Source organism: Chenopodium album, chromosome 8 (genome assembly GCF_948465745.1).
Source record: "Chenopodium album chromosome 8, dcCheAlbu1.1, whole genome shotgun sequence".
Lineage (NCBI taxonomy): Eukaryota > Viridiplantae > Streptophyta > Magnoliopsida > Caryophyllales > Amaranthaceae > Chenopodium > Chenopodium album.
The window spans coordinates 68,671,707-68,698,505 of NC_137841.1; the positions used below are offsets into that span (position 1 = coordinate 68,671,707).

Below are 26,799 nucleotides of genomic sequence, written 5' to 3' on the forward strand. Positions count from 1 at the left end.
AAGGAAAAATTAACCAACCATATCATGATACATCATCATGTTATGATCCTTTTGTTTAGGGATGACATAGTAGAATCATCCTTAAAAGTTTAGATAGAGTAAGATTGATATAATATAATAATGGGAAAATAATATAATATATCCTAATAAATTTCATATATATATAACCTAATTTCATATAGAAAATTTGACAGATTTAATTCAAAGCATAACACTTACACAAGGCTCACCCTTTGTTGGCTTAGCACAACGAATTACAAGTAGATTCAAAGGTTCACATACTACACATAAACAGAATGCTCTGATTGCTATGCAAACACAAACATAATTGGAAATCTAAACATGAATACAGAAATATTACTAGTTCTTAAACTGGTGGGGGTCTTGTGCTCCTTCCATTGCTCGTATCCCATATATTTATCGCTGATTGTACCATTTCCTTGACGAGCTTGATTATGGTGCGCATAAAATGTGCAAGGACCAAAATTACCAAAAAGATGATCCAAGTTCCAAGAGATATATTTACTACTTTAGTAACTGGTTTGTATTTATTTGCGTTCGTGTAGTTGTTTTGATCGGTTTTGGTCATAAAAAGAAGATCACCAATATTTGCTTGAAAGATTAATGAGATAGTGTAAGTCGATGCTGTTGCTATTACGGCAATCCACATGGTTATCATCAAAACGCTCACAGAAAGTCGCTTACAAGGAAGGCCGCTTATAAGGAGAAGAATGACAAATAGAGATGAAAACAGTCCGACTGTGTTATAAATCACCATTCTATTATATCTCACAAAATCCATTGCTTGCATAATGGACTTGCCTGCTTTGTGAGTAGTACCATCATCCTCCTGCCAAACACCTCCTGGAGGATTAACTCCGGTTTGAAAAGCCATTGTTGCAATCAGGGAGGCTACCACCATTAGAGCATTCCGCTGCTTCTCTAACCAATCTCGGTGTCTATTTACTGTATCCTTTCTTCTTGATGCTTTGGCACGCTTAAGGGATTTCCAAATCTTAATATCAACCTCTTCTTTCGTACTCCGACTACAAAGATCCATCGCTGTAAAGCCATTTCTATTGATATCATTTTTATCCATCTTTGTTTCTAGTAAGATATCTACTACCTGCATGCATAACAATGAGGAGAAAACATAAGAGAGGGCATGTTAACATTCTTATGCAATCAAACTTTTTTTTTTTTTTTAATGTCCCTAGTTAGAATCTTACGACGATTCTCACCGTGTTTTTTTAGGTGTTACAATTTGACCAAACACACAGGTCGAGACACGGTTTTTTCCCAATAATTTTTTCTAATTATATGCTAGAAAAATTAACATTATGAAAGTATACATTGTAACGAATTCAACAATGTATACATTATGAAAGTATACATTGTAACATTTATACAATAACATTTAATTTTTTTTTATATAATTAGTAAATTAATCAAGTCATCATAACGATTATATGAATAGTGAAAAAAGTCAAAGTGTATTAACTATGATTATATAAAGATTCGAAATTTTGAGAAATTGATTTCCTTGGTTAGGATTATTCACAGTTAGGCCCCGTTCTCTTCACCTTATTTTTTCTAAACTGAAATTATTTTTACTGAACTGAAATTAATTTTACTGAACTGAAATTATTTTTGCTGAACTAAAATTATTTTTACTGAATTGAAATCATTTTTGCTGAACTAAACTTACACTACTAAAATTCGGTCAAATTGTGACCATTTTTTTACGACCGTCATTAAAACGGTCGCAAATATTATAATTTGCGACCGTTTTTAAGGCGGTCGCAGATTTGCGACCGTTTTTAGGCTATTTAACAGTCGCAAGGGTATTTAAAAATTTCTTTAAAATAATATACATGTTAAAAATAGTTCTAAATAAAAACAATTCTATTGTGACCGCAAAAAACGGTCGCAAATGGCGAATATTACGACCGTTATAGAAACGGTCGCAATTTGCGACCGTTTTTAAGGCGGTTGCAGATTATAATATTTGCGACCGTTTATAAAGCGGTCGCAGATTATAACATTTGCGACCATTTTTAAGGCGGTCGCAGATTTGCGACCGTTTTAGCGGTCGTAATTGTTTATTTACTAATTTTTAAAATAGGGTATATAAGGGGCTCAAGCTTCCCAACTCAAACTAACCCTATTTTTTTTCGGTTAACAGTCGCTCTCTTTCCTCTCTCTCTCTCTCTCTCTCTTCCTCTCTTCTCAGCCGACCCTCTTCCTCCATTTTCCTTATCTCCACTCTATCCTTCTCACGCCCCTCCTCTTTCATTCTCATCTCCTAATTCTATGAATTTCACTTCCGAAAAATGAAGCAAAGCACTTGAGACTTGAAGAAAAAGAAGCCGAAAATCACTGCTCATTCAAGCTTTGGCTCAAATCAGAAGCTTCACCGACGATTTCTCTCTCCTCCACGCTGCTTGCCACTGTCACGACCACACACTATAACAAGACCTCCACCGTCACAAGAACGAGCCTAAGAGAAGTCAAGGTTTTCTAGATCTGATAACTAATTTAGTTTATATTGTTGATCTAGATTTATTGATTCTAATTTCTGATTATGTATAATTGTTTTATTGTAATTTTAGTTTTTAATTTTGAAAGATCTATATTATTGTTTTATTTCTAATTTGTGTTGTTTTATTGTAATTTTAGTTTATAATTTTTGAAAGATCTATATTATTGTTTTATTTCTAATTTGTGGGTAATTTTCTGTAATTTGTATAGTTATTGTATAATTTTATTTCTGATTTTGTGGGTAATTTTCTTAATTTTTATAATTTTGTGTGCGGCGTTGGGTTGAGGTGGTTTCGGGTGAGTGGTGTTGAGGTGGTTTCGAGTGAGCGGTGTTGGGTTGAGGTGGTTTAAGGTGAGCGGCGGTTGATTTACTGGTTAGGGTGGGGAGTTGTGGTGGGTAAAGGTGGTTTGGGTTGGCGGTGGTGGTGGGTTAGGTGGTTTCAAGTGAGCGGCGGTGGGTTTCCGTGGTTAGGGTGGGCAAAAGTGGTGGGTAAAGGTGGTTTGGGTTGGCAGTGGGTAAAGGTGGTTTCGGTGGTTGGTGAGGTAGTGGGTACAGTAGTGCGATTATTCTTTTTTTTGTTTTGTTTTTTTTTTAAAAAAAATTTTAGCGACGGCTTATGGCGGTCGCTAATTCCAAAAATTGCGACGGCTTATGGCCGAATTTTATTAGTGTTATTTTTAATAAACTGATATTAATTTTACTGAACTGAAATTAATTTTACTGAATATTATTTTTTTTAAGGTGAATAGAACAAGACCTAAGCAGGAGTAACATAAACATAGGTGTAGCAACCGCCTTAGCCCACAAATAGAAGACTTATCGCACAAAATAAATCAAGCCAATAGAGTACATCACTATACAGTAAATACTCTTAACAAAATATACTACGTGATATAAAATAAAATAGGTGTGTGGAACCTTGTTGAATTAGTCTTAATTAGGTATGACAATGTGTTGAATCCAGTTCAGGTCTAATAAGATTCAGGTGCAAACCTATATTTTAGGTAGTGGATCCGAACCTAAATTTGTTCGATCTAAAACAATTAAACCTACATTTAATTAGATCCACTAAGTATAAAGTTCGAAATTGATCATAAAGGTTGTGGACATGATTATAATTTTCAATTTTCAAATTTACGAGTGAGGGATAGCTCAAGTGGTTACTGGTTAGAGTTTCAGTTCTTTCCCAGTTTCAAGAGATCTTGGGATCGATTCTCACCCTTGCTCTTGTGGCTCTCTAAAAAAAAATGATAAACAGAACGAAGAATGAAATATAAGGAATTTAGGAGTACCACATGTTGTTTAGCAGCCACTGCTAAGTGTAAGATGGTATTGTCACCATTGTCCTTGGAGTTGAGCACTTTATCATTATCTGTGAAAGCTATCAAATACTTAAGAGCCTCAGGCCGATTGTGTTTGACACACAAGTGAAAAACAGTTTCGCCGGCGTTAGTGAGCTCCAGAGCTGCCTGTGGCTTTGCCCGAAGAACAACAGCAAGAACACCAGTATGTCCATATATGGCGGAAATATGGACTGCTACCATCAATATCACGGGCATTTTAGGATTTGCTTCTAACAACAAATTGACTATCTCCAAGTGCCCTTTCGACGAGGCCATGTGTAGTGGTGACCATCGTTTTGATTGATCGAGCTCTTCTGCTAAGTCTGGCTTGTGTTGTAGAATCATTTGCACAAATCCTATGTGACCAGCATTTGCGGATACATGTAATGGAGAGCCACCATATTGAGCTATGCACCGGTTGCGATCTAGGATGTGTGGATCTTCTAGAAGCAAATCATTCAACAATGTTACTTCTCCTTCGAGTGCAGCATCTAGTAATCGTATATCACGATTAGCTGCTTCATGTAATGGGGTTACCTTGTCCGTTAAGTTTTTAATCATGTAAGAGGGTAGGTTTTCATGAAGAACACTCTCTTTAGCTTGTCCTTCCATCTTAATTTTATTTGGTATTTTGAAAGGTTAAGGGGTTGAATTTTAGAATGAGATTGAAGAGATTAATTATCTTGAACTTTATGAATATCTACGTATATATAAACACTCAAGTTGTAAGATAGTTGTCATTGTGCAACTAACCTTGTACCCTTCTTTTTTTTTTTTTTTTTTTTTTTTTTTGAATAGACTAACCTTGTACTCTTTACCATCAATTATACTACTCTTATTAGTGCATCAGTGAGACATCTACATAGTTTTAAAAAGATGAGTTGAACAGAGTAAAATAATATTATTGTGTGACTAAGATAATTGAGATTTTTTTTAAAAAAAAAAAAAAAAAAAAAAAAAAAAAAAAAAAAAACTCCGTATTAAAAAAAAGTGAGGTATTGTTTAAAAAAAAAAAAAGAGGTATTGAGTAAATAATAAACAAAAAAGTAGAGAGTTGTGAGGCTTGTAGGAGAGAGAAATAAAAAATAGTAGTGGGTCCTTACTAAATAAGGAAATGTTGCAATTATAATAGAACGGATGTCAAAGGAAAGTGTTGTGATTATTATGACACGGAGGGAGTAAGGGCCAGTTCTGATACGATTATTTTCAGTTCATTTCAGTTCAGCTCTAATAAGTTCAGTTCAATTTAGTTCAGCTCCTAATTTTCTTCTCTTATAAAATATTCAGTTCAGTTTAGTTCACTTTAGCTCTAATAAGTTCAGTTCAGTCAGTTCACTTCACTTCACTTCACTTTAGCTCTCATAAGTTCAGTTCAGCTCTAATAAGTTCAGTTCAGTCAATGAGAACAGACCCTAAATGTTTTTACAATAATCATTTGAAAAATGACTACTGTATTATTTTAATGACGAATAATTGATCGGTTTATTTTTTATATTATAATGACATAATATATCTAGAATGCATAGATAATTTTTGAAACTTTTATCCAACATAAAATAAATGTATCTTGTGAAACTTGAAAATAAAAATAAAATTTACGTAAATGAAACTAAAATTTTGATAAATATAAAAAAAATGTTTATAAAACTATTTTATACTAAAAATAAAGTAATATAATTTATTACTTGGAGGAAAAATTATATAATTATTAAAAAATTATGATAGTCATATTTCAAACGATTACTATAAAGTATTCAATGGATAATATTTTATTGAAAATTAATATATGTAATAAATGTGGAAGGAAAGAAATGCAAGTATTCCATAATTAAAAAATAAAATTGTACTAATAGTAGATTTGAGTGGGAACTTAAGAGGAGATATATATATAATAATAAAATGTAGGCTCAACAAATAAGTTTAAGACTTAATAATATGGCTGTGTTTGAGATATGTTACAATTAAAAAAAAAAAAACATGTTACATTAAAGAAGTGTACTCGTAATAATTTATTTTTTTAAAAAAAAAAAACACACACACACACACAATATATTTTACGGAGTACAAGTTGTTTTGTTTGGAGCATGTGGTGTACGGAGATATACATGCATCATGAGTTGGTTTAGCACTTACGTAGGTTGTAGTACGTTCGTCTGGTAGGGACATGTATTAATGTAATAATACAAACAAACAAAGCAGCCAATGTGGAAACTTTGGACTGATCAACTAAATTTACGGGATTAATGGTGGACGTACTATCTTTTTGAGTGAGTGGTCGGTCTATCACTCATGAATCATAGATTACAGTACTGGTCGTTAGACTCAACGTGTATGGTGGTTCACTACTCGTAGGTGGACTAGGTCAAACCGGATTGGATCTTGTGGACTATAAAATTACGAGCCTACATTACTTGAGAGTGTCTTCAGGCCAATACATTTTTTTTGCAAACTTGCACAAAAATATGAAGTGAAGGTAGTAATCATGTAATTTTCTTTTCTTCCTACAAGATTATATGGAGTACCATGCTATCAATTCACAAGTTTTAAGATGTATGAAATGAGTACGTTGATGATTGAGCTTCCGACAGGCAATTAGTGCATAGTAGTATAGTACGCATCTTAGTCGTCGATGGTGGAGCCTTGTTCCTACAGGTCAAAGTCGTCTAATTTGCTGAGGATCAATTGCTCTTTGTACATAGTACGTCTCATTTATAAATGCAAGGGAGTGTCTGTTACATTGAATGGTCTTGGATAATAATTTAGCAATACGGAGTGTCGTTACATTGAAAGGTCTTGGATAATAATTTAGCAATACAGAGTGTCGTTACATTGAAAGGTCTTGGATAATAATTTAGCAGTACACATTGTGGATAATAATTTAGCAGTACACAGTGTCATTAGGGGCGGAGTTAGCTTAGGTCCAAAAAAAAAAAAAAGTTCAAATTAAATTAGGTCTTTGTATGTTTATTTTCTGTCAATAAATAAAAAATACAAAAATGTGTCGTTCTATATGATTTAACTTTCCTTAGAAGTTTGCTAAATTTGTCATCATCAAAAAGGGGGAAATTGTTGAACCTTAAAGGTTTTGATAATGATGAACAAAAAGAGCAAACTTCATCTCATAAGTACGTATTTTCTAAGTGTTGGAATAAGAACAGGTTTATAGACATTGAAAGTGGAAGAGAAATTTGTTTAATGAAGACTCAAAGAAAACCAAGAGGAAAGTTAAAGCTAGTAGAAGAAAAGTTCCAATCTGGAACTAGTTGAGTTCCCTAACAGAAACATGAAGACAACAAGTTAAGAAGACTAACTTGGACTGCGTTGAAGACAGCAAGTTCCACAAGAACTTGGCTTGTGAGGTTCCAGCAAAGAGCTGGAGAACAAGTGACAACCGAAATTTAATCATGGATTGCGTGAAGCTCAAGTATCCCGACTTACAATATTTGACGAGGCAATTTAGTTTTGTTAAGTTTATATTTTTAAGATTGCTATAAATATGATTGACAAGATTATATATGAAATCTATTAGAAACGTGACAAAACTTAGCAAGCTTAAAATAGAATTTTTTTAAAAAAAACTATAAGTTTTTATGAAAAGATTTTATCTCATAAAATCCGGTTCTATCAAAAGATATTTTTCTTTTCATAATTTATCTTTTGATAGGTTTTCCTAAGAAGATTTTTCTATACAAAAGATTTACTTAAAACGTGTTTTGTGAAATTTGGTAATTTAACTAAAGTTATCTTTTGAAAACCTTACTTTCTATACGAGTTAATCTTGTATAAATAGTAGAATTCACATTTCACATTTCGTTGTGAGTTTATGCATGAAGAATCCGAATATTGCTTAATTGTGTAAGTTTGCCAAGTTCATACTTTGTAATATTAGTTTCAGATTTCATGTGTAACTTTCCTATATTGGTTGGGTTTTTGGGTGAGTGAATTATTATTGCATATAGTATTGTAGGCTTCTAGGTTGAAGCTGAGTGAGAGAGTACTCAGGGAGTACAAGTGAATCTATGTCTTCCGAGACTTAGGTTGGGTAGAATATAATTCTATTGTGTAGCAAGTTCAGTCCGGAACTTGTGAGTTTAGGTCTGAGTATAATAGGTTGTAACTTGGTTGTTTGCCCTATTATAGTGGATCTATTTGGTGTTTAAAATCCCTCAAAGGGTCGAGGTTTTACTTCCAGTTGGGTCATGGAAGGTTTCCTCGTAAAATTCTGTGTGCATTGCAAGTTCTTTTACATTCTGTTTTATATTCCGCAAAAAGTAGTCAATAGGAATTCACATACAATTCAACCCCCTCTTGTGGTGTTCGTCTCAACTAACAATCTTCATTGTTGTTATTAGAGTATAAAACATATTATTAAGCCTTAAAGATCGGCTGAAGATTTTGGTCGACATGATTTTTATAATATGGATTTCCTAACAATTCTCGGATGAAAGCTTTAATAATTGCATACTACATAGTAGCTAGATTAGGGCGTTCTCATTATAACTTTAGATAGGTCGATTATAATGGATGCTTGCATATATATTACAAATACATTTTAAATGTTAAGCAATGTACTATAAATTCTCACAAACAAGCTAATTAGATGATAGTACATATATACTTGATGCTTAGTACGTGAGACATAAGCCTAATGAACAAGAGTAACGTAGTACATTATTGATCAGCAAGGAAAAACGAACTTGACTAGAAGTAGATTGCGAAGAATGTGATCACACATATTTGTGAGCTGTGATCATTAAGCGTGGCTAATTAAGTCTGCTTCATTTGTAGTGTTTAATAACCTTGCAAAACATTTCTTGCAATATTTAAAAACTGGCTGATTTCTTAGCCATCGAATCAGCTTCAGTATGAATCGCACAACATGTCCAATGAGTATAGTTCCAATTAACCCTATCAGAAAAAGGAGATAGATCGATGATAAAAATCCAATAAAAATTCCATTACCATCTGATGTTGCCACTTGACATCCAACCGAGTAAATGTAAGTCTGTGATGTTGCCGTGACAGCGATCCAGAGTGTTACCCTCAAAATGGGCAAGAAATATCGCTTGCATGGAAAGCCGCTTATAAGGAGAAGAATGACGCTTAGTGATGATATTAATCCTATTGTGTTACTAACCAATATTAATCTATAATAAAATCTATGCCACCCATCCGACAATATAGAAGTACCTGCTTCATGACCCGGTTCCGTTTCATGAGTCTTAGTTGTCTCCTGCCAAAGGCCTCCTGGGGGATTAATTCCGACTTGGAAAGCCATGGTGGCTATTAAGGATGCAACCACCATTAGAGATGTGCGCTGGTCCTCCAACCAAGCGCGGTCTTTCTTGGGTTTTAGTGCTTCCTTGGCGGGTAATGCCTTAGCAACTTTGAGATATTGCGAAATAGCATCGCTCATTTTTCGCCCATGATGAGTATCCAGAGCTGTCAATCCTTTTTTGTTCGTAGCATTTATTTCAATAGTTGGAAGTGCGCATAAAAATTGCACCATCTGCAACAAGCATAGCAATGACTTAAATAATTAATAAAAGGATTTTTTGTGAAAAACTACCTTTTATATACAACTTTTTGTGAAAAACTACCTTTTAAAAAAATGTTGTAAATGACTACCTCTTTTTTATAAAATGTTGTAAATAACTACCACTTGCCGGAATCTTGTTGTTGACTTTTAATTACGACGTTGACTAGACCATCCCCACCCCCTCCGCCTCCCTTTACTAAATTTCGACCACCACCCACCCCCTCCGCCTCCCTTTTCCAATTTCCGACCACCGCCACCCCTGCAGCCATCCTTTTAACCATCCCTTACCCCTTCTTGCAGCCCTCACAATCGGACCACCCCCACTTCCATTTTCGACAGCCATTTCTAGCCACCCCTCAAACAAATTATCAATTTTCTGATTTCCGGCCCCGAATACTTCGAAACCCCTCAAACAAGTTATCAATTTCTGGCCAAATTTCATCTCACCCACCATATCTCACCCTCAAAATCCCGCCCACCCTCCTTCGGCCCCCTCGAAAACCTTACCCTTTTCAATTTCTAGATTTGGGTTTTTTTTTTTTTGAATTTCAGGTTTCAAAGACATTAAAGGTTGGTTTTAATGGTGGTTGCGGGGAAGAAGGGGTAGGGACGACTAGATTAAAGGAGGTTTGCAAGAAGGGGTAAGGAAGGCTAGGGAAAAAAGGGCTTGCAGGGGGTGGGGATGGTCGAAAATCGGGAAGGAAGGCGGGGGGAAACAAGCGCAATTTTCCGGCAGGGGTATGGGTAGGGGCAGTCTGAAACTGGACAAAGGGAGGGGGAGTTGACGGCGAGGGGTGGAGGTGGTCGAAAACTGGAAAGGGAGGAAGAGGAGGGGGTGGGGGTGGTCGAAAACGGGAAAAAGCCGCCAAGTGGTCTAGTCAACGCCGGAAAAGTAAGTCAACGGCAAGATTCTGGCAAGTGGTAGTTATTTACAACATTTTTTAAAAAAGAGGTAGTCATTTACAACATTTTTTTTAAAGGTAGTTTTTCACAAAAAGTTGTATATAAAAGGTAGTTTTTCACAAAAAATCCTTAAAAATTTTTAAGATTTGTGACAAAGTATGAAATATATTTCTAGACTTCAATCTTAAGCTTAAGCTTTTGGTTGATATGGTTCTTTAATATGACATTAGAGTCCAAGATTGAAGAGTCTCTTCTGTACAGCCGGGTAATTTACTCATTAATTTTTGCTCATTCAATAAATGAGCAGAATATTTTTGCTCATTTATTAAATGAGCAAAACTTAATAATAAATGAGCAAATTACCCGGATGTATGTAACAAATGACTTATATACTCTGTCAAATTGTAATAATTAATATGGATCTTTACCAAAATGGCTACTTTTACAAAAGTATTTACCAAAACGGCTACTTATCAATATGTATTCCAATAGGGATGTCAATGGGGAGGGGCGGGGCGGATGTTGGCCTTCCCATCCCCATCCCCACCTAACATTTTCATCCCCATCCCCATCCCCGCGGCGGGTCTAATATTCATCCCCATCCCCGCCCCGGCGGGTACAACTCCAAAACCATCCCCGCCCCACCCCCCCACTTGGATATCCATCCCCGCCTAATCCCCACCAAATACCCGCCTAATCCCCACCCAAGACCCACCAAATTTCCGTGTCACAAATACACAATCCTACATAATTAATACGAATTATAATATTAAAAAAAAATTCTTAATATTACACACATTTTTGTTTATAATATAAGTGTAGTACAAATATTATAATTAATATTTATTTTACGTAATTATTTTATAAAATAATATAAAAGTATATAGATGTGGGTATGAGGTGGGGATGGGGCGGGTGGGGCGGGGCGGGGATGGGGTACAACTTAAAATCCACCCCCGCCCCATCACCCATGGCGGGTATCGTTTTCATCCCCATCCCCGCCCCACCACCCGCCAAACCGAGACCCATCCCCGCCCCACTGGGGCGGGGATGGGGCAGGTCTCCTACTTGACCCGCCCCACTGACATCCCTATATTCCAAAACTAGCTAACTTATTAACCTGGAAGGTAATTATTTATTTCTTATTTTCCTTTTAACTAGTTTGCATGGTTCACTTTATGGGTTTTTTTAAAGGAAAAAAAATACTTTTTTTTTTTTGGTTTTCTTTTTTTGGGGGGGAAATTCTAATGCCATGCTTAAGATATCCAATGATGAGAGGGTAGCTAGCTTGTTTTTCATAGGGTGTGCTTTTGTTTTCTATTTTGTTTGTTTTAATTTCTGTTAGTGTGTTTTTCTTTTGTTAGGGGTTCTCCCCTGTTTAGCACTAGAAAGAAAAAAAAAATCCATTAATTTGAAAAATAACATTCAACATAATATATTTGCAACAATTCTCTGGAGACTCTACTTTGTTCGGAGGTGCAAGCATCAGCATTTAAAAAAAAAAATTAGATAAAAAAACTCAAAAAATTGTTCCACATTTCTAAAAATAATATATAAAAAAAAAAAAAAAAAAAAACTGAGAATATATTTGTATATGAACCCCAATCGTACAATAGAAAAAAACTACCTGTATACTATAATATACTTTGTATATGGTCCCCAATCATACTAAAAAACTAAAGTCCATTAAAATATTGACAATTTTAAGGTAAAGGTTTAATAATATGGCTCCCCGTTATTATTGATGATCACCAATAGGCTAGCAACGTAACTTTTCTAAATACTCTATACCCTAAATTTTCTAATGAGATAATTGTAATTGACATAATTCCATCTTAAAATATCATAAGATTTATTGAAATTTTTTCAAAATAATATATTTTCTTATATTACTAACACTATCCTTCCGTAATCGTAACGACAATATTGCAAGGAAATTATTGTCTTCGTTGAACTCGAGTTCACACACATAAGGTAACACTGTCTTCAATTTTGTTTTTTGAGGATTAGAACACCATTTTTATTGAACCCATCAATCAAACAAGAACCTTATTCTTTTCTAACCTATGAGTAAAACCATACTCCTATCAAGTATCAGTTTTGTAGAGCAAAACCAAGCTTAATTCTTTATCAATTTTTTAGAGCAAAACCACACTAAAATAAGTTTAAATCCTTATCTCACGGAACAAGAACCTATATAAACTTGTTTCACGGACACAAGAAGAACTAATTAATAATTTATCTTGTCTCATAGTTAGCTTAGCTTGTACCTAAAAATAAAAAACTTTTATATACACCCGATTAACACTAATATTAGTGTACATCGAACAGTATAAGGGTAACTTTTAGCTAATTTTAGGGTAACTTTTTGCCTTTTTTTTGGCTAACTTTAAACATTTCACAATTTTTATATAAATAAACAACAAGAAAAGTTTTATAAAGGTAATTTTATTACATTCAATCACTAATAGTTGGTTTTTAGTCATTTAAAATGTGATTATTTACTAATAATCCGTAGATAATTTTTATTTACATTGAGTTACTTTTATACATATTGGGGTAACTTTTATTCATTTTAAGGGTAACTTTTGATCAATTTAGGCTATCTCTATGATAGATATAAAATAATTATTGTACACCCGATTTTTTAAAAAGTTTGTGCCTAAAAATATACTCCCAAATTCTAACTAGCCATCGTTTATTACACTTTGTTAGAAAGAGAGGGTTAAAGCAATTCAATAATTCATCATCTATAACTTTTACCAAAATCTTTTATAGCTTTTACCTAAAAATCATTCTCGTCTTACCTGAAATTGTTTGGCAGCCACAGCTAGGTGCAAGACAGTATTGCCACGGGAATCCTCGAAGTTAAGCAATTCATCATCTATAACTTTTACCAAAATCTTCAAAGCCTCAACTTGATTATGTTTCACACACAAATGCAAAACAGTTTGACCACCCTTAGTAAGCTCCCAAGCAGCTTGTGGCTCGACTCGAAGAAGAGCATGAAGCACATCAGTATTGCCATTTATGGCAGCCACATGAACTGGCGTCATTCCGTCTTTATCATATGTGAAGCAAACGCTCGATTTCACCCCAAGCAAGGTTTCAACAATTTGCAAGTGCCCTTTTGCAGAGGCAATGTGTAGGGGTGATGATCTTTTTATTTGATCAACCACCTCTACTAAATCTGGCTTATGTTTTATTATCTCCTCAGTAAAGTTTAAGTACCCAAAATTAGCCGCAACATGTAACGGTGACTGCATAAAGCTTCCAGGCTTTCCGATGATGCATCGTTTGAGGATAAGTGCATCTTCACCGAGCAAGTTGAGCAACGAAGGTACGTCACCCTCGAGTGCTGCATCATAAAGCCTTGTTATAGCAAGTGTCTGGCCATTTTCTATTTGCGCTTCCATATTCTGTGTGGTATATATGGGAAGGAATTCATGCACGGTGTTATAAGTTTACTTGCGTTTGATTTTATGGGTAAGAATACAAATGTAATTAAGATCAATGAATACAAACATTTTATACTGGGCCATATTATTTTTCTTGGAAGCTCGCTCCAACAACCTTTTTTTACCAAGGGTTGCAAGTCAAAAGTAGCAGGTAAATAATTCTTCTTATTTATTTTTAAATAAAAATCTATCATTAAAATGAGAATAAAATACTATAGAGTCATAGATGTACGGTGCACCTAGATATATATAACAATATTTCCCATCGACATCTTTAATTATATATAAACAAAAATTATACAAAATTAATGTTAAAGATAACACATATATCGAGACAAATCCAACCAGTTGGGGTGCGGGAGATGGAGGGACTAACCATCTATCCCTCCATCTCCTACATGGCTACATCCTCTAAGAGTAGTTATTAATTAGAAACCTCTCACCTCAAAAACATAATTGTTTAAAGTTATTTTAGAGGATCATCACCGATTTTTGTTTTTTAGTGTTTAGAGAGCCACATTCCCCTATAACCAGGAAGAAAACTTTAATTACTTGATCACTCTCTTGTCTTGCCGATATTGTGTAATTTTGTTGGTATTTTTTTTTTAAAAAAAAAAAATACCTTATTACTTCTTCGTAAAAAAAAAACTAAAAATGCTTTAATTATTACTTGCCGATATTGTGTAATTTTGTTTTGATTATGTTTTACATTTTCACCCATTATTCTCTTACTTATCAACATTTTTTTTTAAGCTTCTACATATTTGTTTCATTGATCTTTTTTAATTTAACCATATTTCTCTTATTAATCATCTTTACTGTGAATAACTATTTTATCCATTTTTGGAAACTTTACTAAAGTACAAAATTAAATTAATATAGGAGGGAGAGTGTATACAACTTAGAGTAATTTCTTCAGTTTTGGAAACTTTTATACAATTAATTACGATATTCGTTAACATCAAACTACATTTTTAGCCATTATTATCTTCCAATTTGTATGTGGGAAATTTATTTGATATTTTGAAATAAATGTCAAGAGGAATCTATTAAGTCGTCATACGATAATGCTTTGATAAATGTTAGTACTGTAAAATTTTACGGTCAAAGTTCATACGTACAAAGATTTCAAAGTGTAGTGAACTTCAACAAAGGAAGTTGCTTAACTTTGGTATCCAGCTAGTAAACGTTGACGAATGACAACTGAAGAATATTGAGTCAATTATGGTTAGTCTTCTTATATTAGACCTGTGAAAAGTAAAGTCCGACTAACCAATTATTAATAATCTTTGAGACTTAGTAGGTGCGTTTCGTTTACAATAAAGTGAAAGATATAATTAATGTTTGAAAATTAAATAGTTTGAAGGTACTCCAATACACCATTAAACAAAAATACTCTAATCGTAATATAAATAGTAAAAAAGTCAAACAGTTATGATTAATATGAAATTAAAGTAGTATTCTAATCAATATTTGTACATTTCTTTGGTGAAAGATCTAATAATGAATATTCCTACACTCAATTTTGATTGGTTGATTTTTTGGATGGTCAAACTTATTAAAAAATATTTTTGGTTTTTGTAAAACTTTCTTATTTATTTTCATGGTTAATTATGGGGTTTTTTTAAATAAATTTTTTAATTAAGTTTAATATCAGTCAATCAAAATTGAGAATAGTGGTAGACATTAGACGGTGAGAACTTTATTCACCATAATCTTTTGAGCTTTTCTAGCCAAAAAAAAAAAAAAAAATGCAATGAAGGTTCGTCAACTATTAGGTTGAAATTTTGATGACATGGCCCTATAACAAGGTATTAGAACTTTAAAGCAAGTTAAAGATAGCTCTAATAGGCATAGCTAATAACGACCTAACATGACATGCTTAAAGGTCATAAGTTTAAATTTCATCCACCACTCCTTCAAATGGAATTTATTTCGTTCTAGCTGAATAAGGAAAGGATCAAGCTGCATCCACATTTCAAGCCTATTCACATTTTAAGCCTAATGGATTCTTATGTGAGGGCATCATTGCATCCGGCATGATAGTGTATGTAGAAAACATATGTTTGGAACTCAACCATCGAAACTTTTAGCTGAGATGTTTCTTTAACTATTAATAGCAATATTAACTGGGCTGTGTTAGAGGAACAAAGAACTCAACCAAAAGTTCAAACTTGTTGTTCAGGCCTAAGAATATGTTTTATACTCTCTACTATCACGCACCCTCACATGTAAGCCTATTGAACTTGAAGTGTGGATGCAGCATGAAACTATCCTCTTATCCAAACGCTTAATATTCTACTTTGAATGGACATATAGATGATATTCGAACCCTTAATCTTTGTGTCACGTACGCTCACTTTGATATCATATTAAAGGTTCAACTCAACTGGGGTATGCCTAAAGTCGTACTAGGTCAATTCCGATTTAAAAGAAACTTTATTGACTCAAATTAATTAATTAATTAGGCAAAGTTCTTTAGGTCATTAATTTTAATCTCAACACAAATCAACAAACGGTTAAGAGGAACATAGAATATATATGCACAACCAATAATGCACAATTAGTCAAGTAGGCACAATATGATGCAATGAGTTCGCAACCTAACCATGGCTCTAGTTCTCTAAAGTTCGGGATATGGTTTAGTCAAACAGGGTCCATGGTTAATTGTCCAGATGCACCGCGTAGAAGCCTAACCGTGAAGGGTTAACGCGTGTGGATAGAACACCGCGAGTTTTTTTAGAAAAACTCGCTTCCATGGTTTGGTGAATTCAACCTCTCAGATGTACCCTTTGTTGCCAGGAGCGTTCAATCGGGTAGATAGAGCATGAATTCCCAGAGGGTTACGTCCATATGTAGAACACATATGGGTTTCAGAAAAGTGAGAAAAAATTCAATCAGGAAGTAGGATCGAGCAAACAATATGAAAAACCGGTCGAAATTAGAACGCATATTTCTGGCTCGGTATTGGGGGAAATTGGCGCCAGCAAACAGAGACTGGCGCCAACTTTTAACTGTAGCGCCTGGCGCCAATATTGGCGTCTGGCGCTACGGCTAAATGTTTGGCGCCAAGCTTTGGCCCCTGACGCTACTTCCCACATGCCTCAGTAGCTTTCTGTGCTCAATAAAATCATCCAGTTTCGCGCGGTGTTATTTCAGTCCTAGTTGTGAAAGACATTTCTCAAATTTTCTACGTGTAAAATCCTATGTTTTTGACTCATTACGGATGGTCTTTCCAATGAGAACCTTTTTATGCGTATGACACAATGTTAATCAAAATTACGCACATGAAATACTTAGAACTTTTCGAGTCTCATCCACTCATTCTAAATCATTGCCGAAACAAATTCAGGAATTAAAATAGAAATCCTCCCCAGTGGAGTCGCCAAAAACTGTAGGGAATAGTTTCAAGCCTTTAAAATCCCACTAGCTTGAACCCCACTGTGATCATACACTAAAGTACGGTGGCGTCCAAAAGGGAAGAAGATAGAGCAAAAGAGTCGCCAACAAGTTTTTAAGGAACTTGTAAACCGTTCATGAGGTGAAGGTTACACCCCTTAACGATCCAAGAGATCGTCAACTCCATAAGGTCATGAACCAAATAAGGGTTCGGGGATGATGGTACAAATCCAACCTAAAAGAGATTGAACCTGCCCTAATAATAGGCCTCTACTTTATTCTGCTCGTATTCATGTGCGCTTTCTGACTAACATGCAATCAATAGATTTACCCTAAACCTGTTTAATCTATGTTGGTTGAATTTAATGCACAAATAAACTATTATTGGCGATCACTTGAATTATAATCATATTAACCCTAACAAGATTATTAATATCTTATTAAGCATGATTACAAGTACAAATTCCCTTTAAACATGCATAAAAGGTGATCAAGCAATAACAATAAATATAATATGTATCAAGCAACATAATAAATAATCAATAATAATAATAATCATAAAAATAATAATAATTATAATAATAATATAAATAATAACAATTATAACAATTATCATGTTCATGTCAATATTAAAGCATAATAGAAATAGCAAGATCCTAGGCATGATACTAACAAGATTAATAACAAATCCTAGCATGTCACTAAGCAATAAAAATCAAATCTTTAGCCCTAACATGATACTAACAATCATAAATATTAGGAAGAGAATAAAAGGCATCATACTTTTAATCATACTTAATATTAAAGTTACCCTAGACATGATACTAGGAATATCAAAACGCCCTAACATAACATTAGGAATCATAATAACAACCTAAGCATGATTTCTACATCATAATATCAATTAAACCAATAAAGTACTTACGTGGATGCCTCGTACCTTTTTCTAATAACAAAATACACACGTTAGTAACTTCAAGGAAAATAATAATCAAAACAATTAAATTAAATAATTGAAATAGAGATTTGGGACCAAACCCTCAGAAATTAAAATCTTTCACGTCTAGGGCGAAGGCAACTTCGAATATGGCTAGGTGTTTCTAGATCTAATGAATGCGGAATTTTGTATTTGAGAAAATGCTAGTTTAGAAAAAGAGAGAGAGAGAATAATCAAGAAAATCTTGATGAGAGTTGGTGATTGTTGATGAATGGAGAAAAGAATTGATGATTCTTGGTGAATATTGGTGAATGATTGAGAGAGTAGATGAATGAAAACGGAATTTTTGATACGATATTTATAGAGAAAATCATCCAAAAAAAGATAATTTATCAAAACAGAGTCTGAAGACCACAAAACCACCTTGGCGCCAGCCCTGGCTCATTGGCGCCAGGACCAGTGGCTAGCGCCAGGCGCCAATGCTGGCGTCTGGCGCTAATCCTGATTCCAGGCGCCAAGGCCTGGGGTTGGACGCCAAACCGGCTTTTAACGCGTTTTTGAAAATCTGATAAATTTCCCCGTACTGGAAGATAAAATAATCTACTTTCAATCGAAAATGCTATTTGATCTGATTAAAACTCTGAAGAGTCCTAATTGAATTAAGAATGATAAGACCTTCTAGAATATTCTAGAAGACTAAAACCATTCCTAATTACATTAGGAATGATAAATTATATTAGGCCCTCCCCTAGATCATAGGGCCGTACTTAAAGCTCAAACCAGGCCCAGTTTAGTAAATTGGCCATAAATTCCTCAATATTCATCGGAATTGGGCTTATAATATATCGTTGGAAAGGTATTTGCAAGCCCCATCCAACTACACCACTATTGGACCCATATCATGGACCAACCAAACTGGATTGGCTGTTTTCTTAAAATAAAGTTTTCAAAAACAGAGAGAAGAGAAAAGAAATAAAAACTTTCCGCAACACTAGACCTTTCCACACTTTCGTTTCATTCGATTATGATTCGACGTGAAAGGTACTCATCACCGGGTTTGGTTTTGGGGAGACACAAATGGGTGTCTACAAATAGGAAATGATAAATTAATTTAGGAAAAATGAAAATTAAAAATCCAACCTTTGGGCGGTCTTCTTTAAAAAAAATCCAACATTTGCGTAATCCCACAAAAATCCAACCTTTATACCCCCATTCATCTAAAGATTCATTACCTGTTGATGACCGGTTTTGGTAAGTTATATGTCACGTGTTAGCTATTAATAGGTCAATAAATTTTTTTAATTATTAAAAAACAAAAACAATTAAACAAATTAAAAATTAAAAAAAAAAATCAGAAATGAACCCAGCCCCACCCTCCTTCCCTAATCACCCCATCCCCACCGTCCACCGAAACCCAGGCAAACCCATCTTTTCCCCCCTGCAAAACCCACACGCATCATCTCCACAAGCTTTTGGTCAACATCGCTGCCTCTATGTAATACCCCGTATTTTTCATACGTATTTTATAATTAATTAATTAACAATTATTTTATAAAAAGGGTATTTTAGTAAATTCATTATTTGGGGCCAAAATAATATTTGAATTTTGGCGCCAAATATAAGTATTTAATCATTTGAATAATTAATTATTTTCGAATTTCTAAATTAATAATATAGGTTTAATTATCTTTTTAAGGTTGGTCCATATTTTACTAACTATTTCAAGAGAAATATTTAATATACATTATGTATTTAACTAATTTTGATATTATCTAAAATATTTATTTATTCAATTATTTTATTATTATTGATTGTTATCACTTTAGTTTGTTAATTATTATATTTTAAATTAACCTCTAATTTTCTTCTTCATTATCTCGTTGTGTTCCTATCTTTCTTCTCCCAACCATATGTATATCTACTTAAATTTTCTTATTTTTTAACCCAACTATTAATCTAGACTTAATTTGATTCAAGTACCTTAACAACCCCAAAAACTTATCACATTTTCTAGTAATCATATCACACCTTAAACTCTATCCTTTCTACACCCTCAACACTATAAATAGACCCTTAAATCTTTCCACTTATTCACACCAATTCTCTACTTTTCTTCTCCTCTTTTTACACAAATCATCCCGTTTATCTTTGAAGCCAATTTTCGGGAATTTCTGGTCAGTTTTGGGGTATTTACGTTTCACAGAATATTGTTCCTCTCAAAAAATCCTTGAGTTTAGGCTCAAGAATCACCCAATTCGAAGTTATATCAAAGGAGTTATAGCCTCTGCAAGTTCTGCCTATTCTTTTCAACGCAAATCCAATTCTTCTCTTTTCCTTGGTTTCTTATATTTTCTTATTCTCTTCTCTTATTCAACTATTATTATTATTATTATTATTATTATTATTATTATTATTATTATTATATTATTATTATTATTATTATTATTATTATTATTATTATTATTATTATTATTATTATTATTATTATTATTATTATTATTATTATTATTATTATTATTATTATTATTATTATTATTATTATTATTATTATTATTATTATTATGCGGGATTTATAAATAATTATTATGATTAGTTTTGATTATATAAAATCAGATTTTTAATAATATTTATGTTGAAAGGTTCATGTACATATAGTTGGGAGGTTTTAATTTAATTATTTGTGAACCTTTTATTGATTAAGGTTATATTTATTTGTAGGGTGTGTTCAATCAAGGTTCTTGAGGTTCTTTTGTGTGGTTTTTCTAGCAAGGATCAAGGTACGTTTAGGTGGCTAGATACCTTTGAAAGTAATTGGTTTGAGTAACATGTTTTACATGATTTGATTGGTGATTGAATTAAATTGATGTTGAAATAAATTATGTTTGAAGGTATTTATTTTAATAAAAGTATTTGAATGATTGATTTTTAAATCACGTTTTGAATGGTTTGGGTTACTTATCGTGTTTAAATAATATTGGATATTAAAAGGATTTATTGAACCATTGAATTATTATTATTGTAAATGCTTTATAAGCATGTTAGTAATCCCACTATGCGGATTTGGTTTATTGATAAGGCCTTGGACTTTGTATGACCGGGTCTTTCCTCAATAATAGCCTTGTAATATAAGGAGACTAGCTTGGGGGGTGTGCACACTTGGGTGAGGAATTGGATTAAAAGGAATTGGTTCTTAATAAAGGAATTGGTTTTATTAACTATCATTTTGAATATTGAATGATTGGAATCGGTTTTGGAATAATGAGTTTTGAATTTATTGGATTAATTATTGGAATTGGTTTTAAAACCATGTTTGCAAATAAATTGAGTTTACACTATCTTGCACTTATCGTACATAGCATAATTTGCTAATCCGTATTTCTTATTTGTTTTGGTTCACCCTGTTTACCGTAATGGTAAGCAGTGTTGACTATTTTCAGGTAGAGTCATGAATGAGCATATGGGAGTCCCGGGATTTGCTTCACCTAGTTTAGGAATGCTGGTCTTATCTTTATTTTTGACCACTCATAACAATGTTACTATTTTTATAAGTATTAATAAAAGAAAGTTGAGTTTCCGCTGCAAGTTTTGTTGTTGAGTTAAGTATTTTTGAGTAGCCTTGCGTAATCACGCGGCGGTAATACGCCCAATTCTATCTCTACGGTATAATTATACGTATTATACTACTATTTTCGTAGAGGAAGATTTGGGGTGTTACACTCTACAACTCCGATCCCCTGTGCCACTCCATCACACGCGCAACAGTACAATCACAAAAAATGCAACCTCAATTCGCCTAGTGACATGGTAAAGTCGTATCCCCTAATCAAAAGTAATTCCTAAATCCTCTAACTAATGTAGATATGGAAGTAGGGTCGAATCCACAGAGAAACGAGTCTTTCTATTCCTAAATAATTAAAGTAATCTAAATTATAAAGTAACCAATATGTAAATTTGAATATGAAACTAAACTACAAAGATTAAGAATAAGGAGAAAACAATGAATAAAAGGATCTAGGACATAGGTTCACCAATAAATAATGTTTCAGGGTAGAACATAATAATCAATCATCAATGCATACATTAATCAGATCATAAAGGGTTTTCGCTACGTATTACAATCACACAATTAATTTACCGGTATTAAATCTCATCTTTCGAATCTCGACTTAACCATTTATAAATTAACCTGCCTATTGAAACTAGACCTAAACATCAATTCTCATCTGTATAATCTCGAATCAATATTGTTAAACTCATGCATAAAAGATCTGCGCAAATCTAGTCACATAACATTAAATCAATCAATAGGAAATTAATCTAGCATTGACAATTAACAACAATAAATTACCCCTTCATATTATTTATGGATCCCTACAAACCCTAGAAATAGAACTACTCACACATAATAAAAACTAAACTAAACAAAACAATAAAACAAGACATGACCAAAGGAATAAAATAAACGACTAAGATTAAGAGAAGAGAAATCGTTACCAAATAAATCTGGAATTAAGAATAGAGTTAATAACAAAGTATAAGAGAGAGAAACTAATCTAAAAGCTAAGTAGAGAGAGAAAATCTAAGAAATAATTAAGAGAGTAAAAAAAAGGTCAAAAAAGATCCTAAACTCGTTTTACGGATAAGTATTTATACTCCATAAGAATCCTAAACTAAAACAAACTTAAACGACGCTAATCATCTCCTAACAATAACTCGCACCCGATTGGGCGAGGCACCGCCCGATCGGGCGCGCCTTTTTCCTCCAAGTATGAATCTCACGCCCGGCCGGGCGCGACTTCGGGTGCCAGCCTTTGCTTCCCTCGCCCGGCCGGGCGCGCCTCCGGATGCCAGCCTCTTTGGCCGGGCGGCTCTCTTGGGCCACTATTTGGACTTCGATTGGGCTCCAATTCTTCGGGCCAATCTTGGTTTCCTCTTCGGGTCTTGAATACTCGGTCCAAATGCTCCGGTGTCACATATACCGAGCCCTTAATCACTGGTTCGATGACTCTAACCGGCCCTGGGCTATAGAATCTGGTCGTGCTTCTCCAATGCTCGTAATTGCTCCATAATATTTCGGGAAAATGCTCCAAAAGTTCAAATCCCTCCAAAAGTCAACCAAATCTACGAAAACACTATAAAACACCAATTAGTAATAAAAGTGGCTATAAAGAGCCAAAAACACTACTAATTATGACCAAGGGACGGGGGTAAAATACTATATAAAATAGACGCATCACCTAGCCCATCTAGCCTACCACCCACCACCACCACCAACAATTGGCACAATTGTAGCGGCAAACAGTCTTGCTCAACCCCCAAAATCGCACCACCTCCTATCAAAATCGCACACTTGAAATTGCAGTCCAAGCGAACTCAAATCGTCATCTTCGTTCACCATCCATCACAAGTCGCACTTCATCATCTTCATTTTGAGGGTTTTTCAATTCAATCTTCGATTTGGTTAATTGCCTGATTCAACCATAATAATCTTTGGGCCTAGGTGGGGTTGGTGGTTTCGATTTTGGGTATGGGTTGGGTGGGGTAAGTGGCGGTGGCAGAGTAGCGGCGGCGGCGGTGCGTGCTAAAATACGGTTGGGGTTGGTGAAGGAATTATGTCTTCGATAAGTGCAATTACTAGATATATATCAAGGATCACTATTATATATGAAGATAATAAGTTCATTCTTTTGGGTCGTCATTGTTTGGTGCTAGATATGACAAATGATCTTTGGGCTAGTTAAATATTCCAAAGCCCAATAGAATAGATCCTATAAGGCCACACAACAAGGGTATTGGGTTAAACAAGTAAGAGGCCCATTAATAGGCCTCATGAGATCATGACATACCACATGGAGTGTTGGGCTAGAGTAGTTTGATCCGGCTTAGGAGTTTGGGCTTGACATGGACTCTTATTTAGAGATATGATCTATAAATAAGATCCATGCCTAGGGTTGACATAAGTCACAATTAACAGTTAGTGGATTGTGAAATAAGGCAACCAGTATTTAAAACCCTAATCTATCTCTCTCTCCTAACATACATGGCTCTCTCTCCTCCCTTTCACGTCCGTATGTCCGGCGTCCCCCTCGTGGTGGTTCGTGGTGTTGGCTCATGGTGGTTTGTGGTGTTGGTTCGTGTCTCTCTTCTCCGTTAAAGGTTGATTGAAGCGTTCAATCATGACTAACTAGCATTAGTGGAGGTTTAACTTGTGCCCGTGGACCAAGTAGAGGAATCACGCTTGGGGTTCTTTATCTCCCATTGTTCTTGCTCGATCGCACATGGAATCACACTACAAAGGTACAATTATATGTTCTTTATGTGTTATGCAAACATTGCAAAGAGATCTTGGGATTAGGTGCTTTATGAATATGATTCATGTTTTTCCGCAATTAGTACCTATAAACTCCTACAGTTGGTGGTTTCAGTTTTTGAGGAGAGACGAGAGAGAAAGAGAAGGAGTGAGAAGGGAAAGTGAGAAAATAAAAAATAAAAAAAAAATTAACTTGTTTATCAAGTCACCAGTAAAATGGATCTGTTGGAAAAGAAACTCCTACAGTTGGTGGTTTCAATTTTTGAGGAGAGACGAGAGAGAAAGAGAAGGAGTGAGAAGGGAAAGTGAGAAAATAAAAAAATAAAAAAAATAACTTGTTTATCAGGTCACCAGTAAAATGGATATGTTGGAAAAGGTGAGGTATAAAAGTTGGATTTTTGTGAAATTAAACTAAGGTTGGATTTTTAAGAGAAAACCGCGCAAATGTTGGATTTTTAATTTCCATTTTTCCGTAATTTACATATCTGGCCCAACTAATGACAAATTTCGAAACAATATGAAATGGGTCTGGGCAACCCGAATTAAGAGGAGGAGAGTTTGGTCCACAAACAAGGCTTTGGAGCTTCCATACCAAAACCAATTGGCAATAGTAGGAGTAACTCCTCAATCTTATAAAGTGGAACCACCTCTCCTCTTTCTCCAATGTGGGACACTCACAAGTGGGATATAATGGGTTTCAATAACTAACGTTGGAATTAGTCACATATTATATTGGATTAATATCCAGGCCAGGAAGTTGCAGCGAAACATTGTAAATTTTTCTCGAAAGCGCACATCATACATGCATCATGAATGTATGATACGAAGTGTACAACTTTTTAATAACTTGTGACTATTAAAATTGTGACTATCCCGTTATAACTTTTTAATACGAAGACCCAAAGTGTACAACTTTTTAATAAGTTATTAGACTAACCAATTAATATTCTTTTAGTAGGTTTGCTTTACAATAAAGTGAAAGATATAATGTTGAAACTTTAATAATTCAAGGAATCAAGGGTATACCAATATACCATTAAATTAAAAAAATAAATAAATAATAGAGATCAATGGGAGTGGAGTATGAAATAGTTATATCACTGCAGTCTGAGATCAAAGTAGATTATTTTATTGTGTCAAAAAAAAAAAGTAGATTATTTTATTGTGTGATGTTAAAATATCGATACTAAATTACGAAAACTTCTTCTGTTTCATATTATTTGCAGGGATTTGACATAAAATAGAGAGGAAAAATGTATAATCATTGTAAATAATATGAAACGGAGGTAGTAATAGTCAAACACGAAGTATAAAATGAAGGGAAAAAAAACCTATCTTATACATTTCAGATTTTATGAAAAACTACCTTATTAAAAAACTACTCTAATAAAAGAAGATTTCACCTAAATGGTAATTTATTTGAATTTTTTTTTTTTTTTTTCACTCCTTTCACCAAATATTTACGCAATTTCTTCTACTCTGTATTCGTTTTTTTTTTTTTTTTTTTTTTTTAAAAAAAAAAACATATTGCCTTTTATTGTTATTCATCATTTATTGTATCCAATTATTTTGTGACAGGCTAACATTTATTATACCCATATAGACAAAAGAGTCAACAATGACCGATAATAAAGCGTTGACTATTCAAGGATATGAACTAATTGATAGTTCTCTTGTTGAAAAATGAAAAGTACGTAAGCTTCCTCTTGTGGAAAAGTAAGCTTAAATGATACAAATAATGTTGTTGTGGAGTAGGATATGGTCATATGGACTAGATGAGTAGTGTACAACACTCCTATTGATGATATTTCCTACGAATGAGTACCAATTAATGACTTGATATCAATGTCATCTAGAGTGTTGCACATTACTCATTCTGTATATATATATATATATATATATATATATATATATATATATATATATATATATATATATATATATATATATATATATATATATATATATATATATATATATGTAGACCTGGTCTAATTGATATAACATGCAGCATTGAAAAATAATCTAATGAAAATGAAGTACAATAAATTAAATGATAAAAATAAAATGCCAGTATAATAGAGGTTGAAGTATATCTTTGTCATACTTGTTTATATTGAAATGACATTATGTGTAGTAAAATGTAGAAAAGGGTTAAAAGACCAATATTTTAGTGGCAATTGATCTGATCTGAAAGCCTTATGTATGATATAATAAAAGAGTACGTGACATATGTAATTGTTAAATTTCAAAACAATGTGAAATGGACCTAAGCAACCCAAACAAGGAGGAGGAGAGTTCGGTCCACAAACTAGGTTTAGGAGCTTCCATACTAAAACCAATTTGGCAATAGTAGAAGTTACTCCTC

General features: G+C 33.8%; 2 protein-coding genes across 2 annotated transcripts; both read right to left on the bottom strand.

Moving 5' to 3' along the window:
• Positions 1 to 367: 367 nt before the first annotated feature.
• LOC145555416 (uncharacterized) lies at positions 368 to 4,497 on the bottom strand. The gene is made up of 2 exons (XM_081617161.1): positions 3,835 to 4,497; positions 368 to 1,126 (listed from the first exon to the last, which is right to left on the bottom strand). Exons 1-2 carry the CDS (start codon positions 4,495 to 4,497, stop codon positions 368 to 370), a joined length of 1,422 nt encoding a protein of 473 aa, XP_081473287.1.
• Positions 4,498 to 8,638: 4,141 nt separating this feature from the next.
• LOC145555417 (uncharacterized) lies at positions 8,639 to 13,743 on the bottom strand. The gene is made up of 2 exons (XM_081617162.1): positions 13,135 to 13,743; positions 8,639 to 9,394 (listed from the first exon to the last, which is right to left on the bottom strand). The coding sequence occupies exons 1-2, from the start codon at positions 13,741 to 13,743 to the stop codon at positions 8,639 to 8,641; spliced, it is 1,365 nt and encodes a 454-aa protein (XP_081473288.1).
• Positions 13,744 to 26,799: the final 13,056 nt, after the last annotated feature.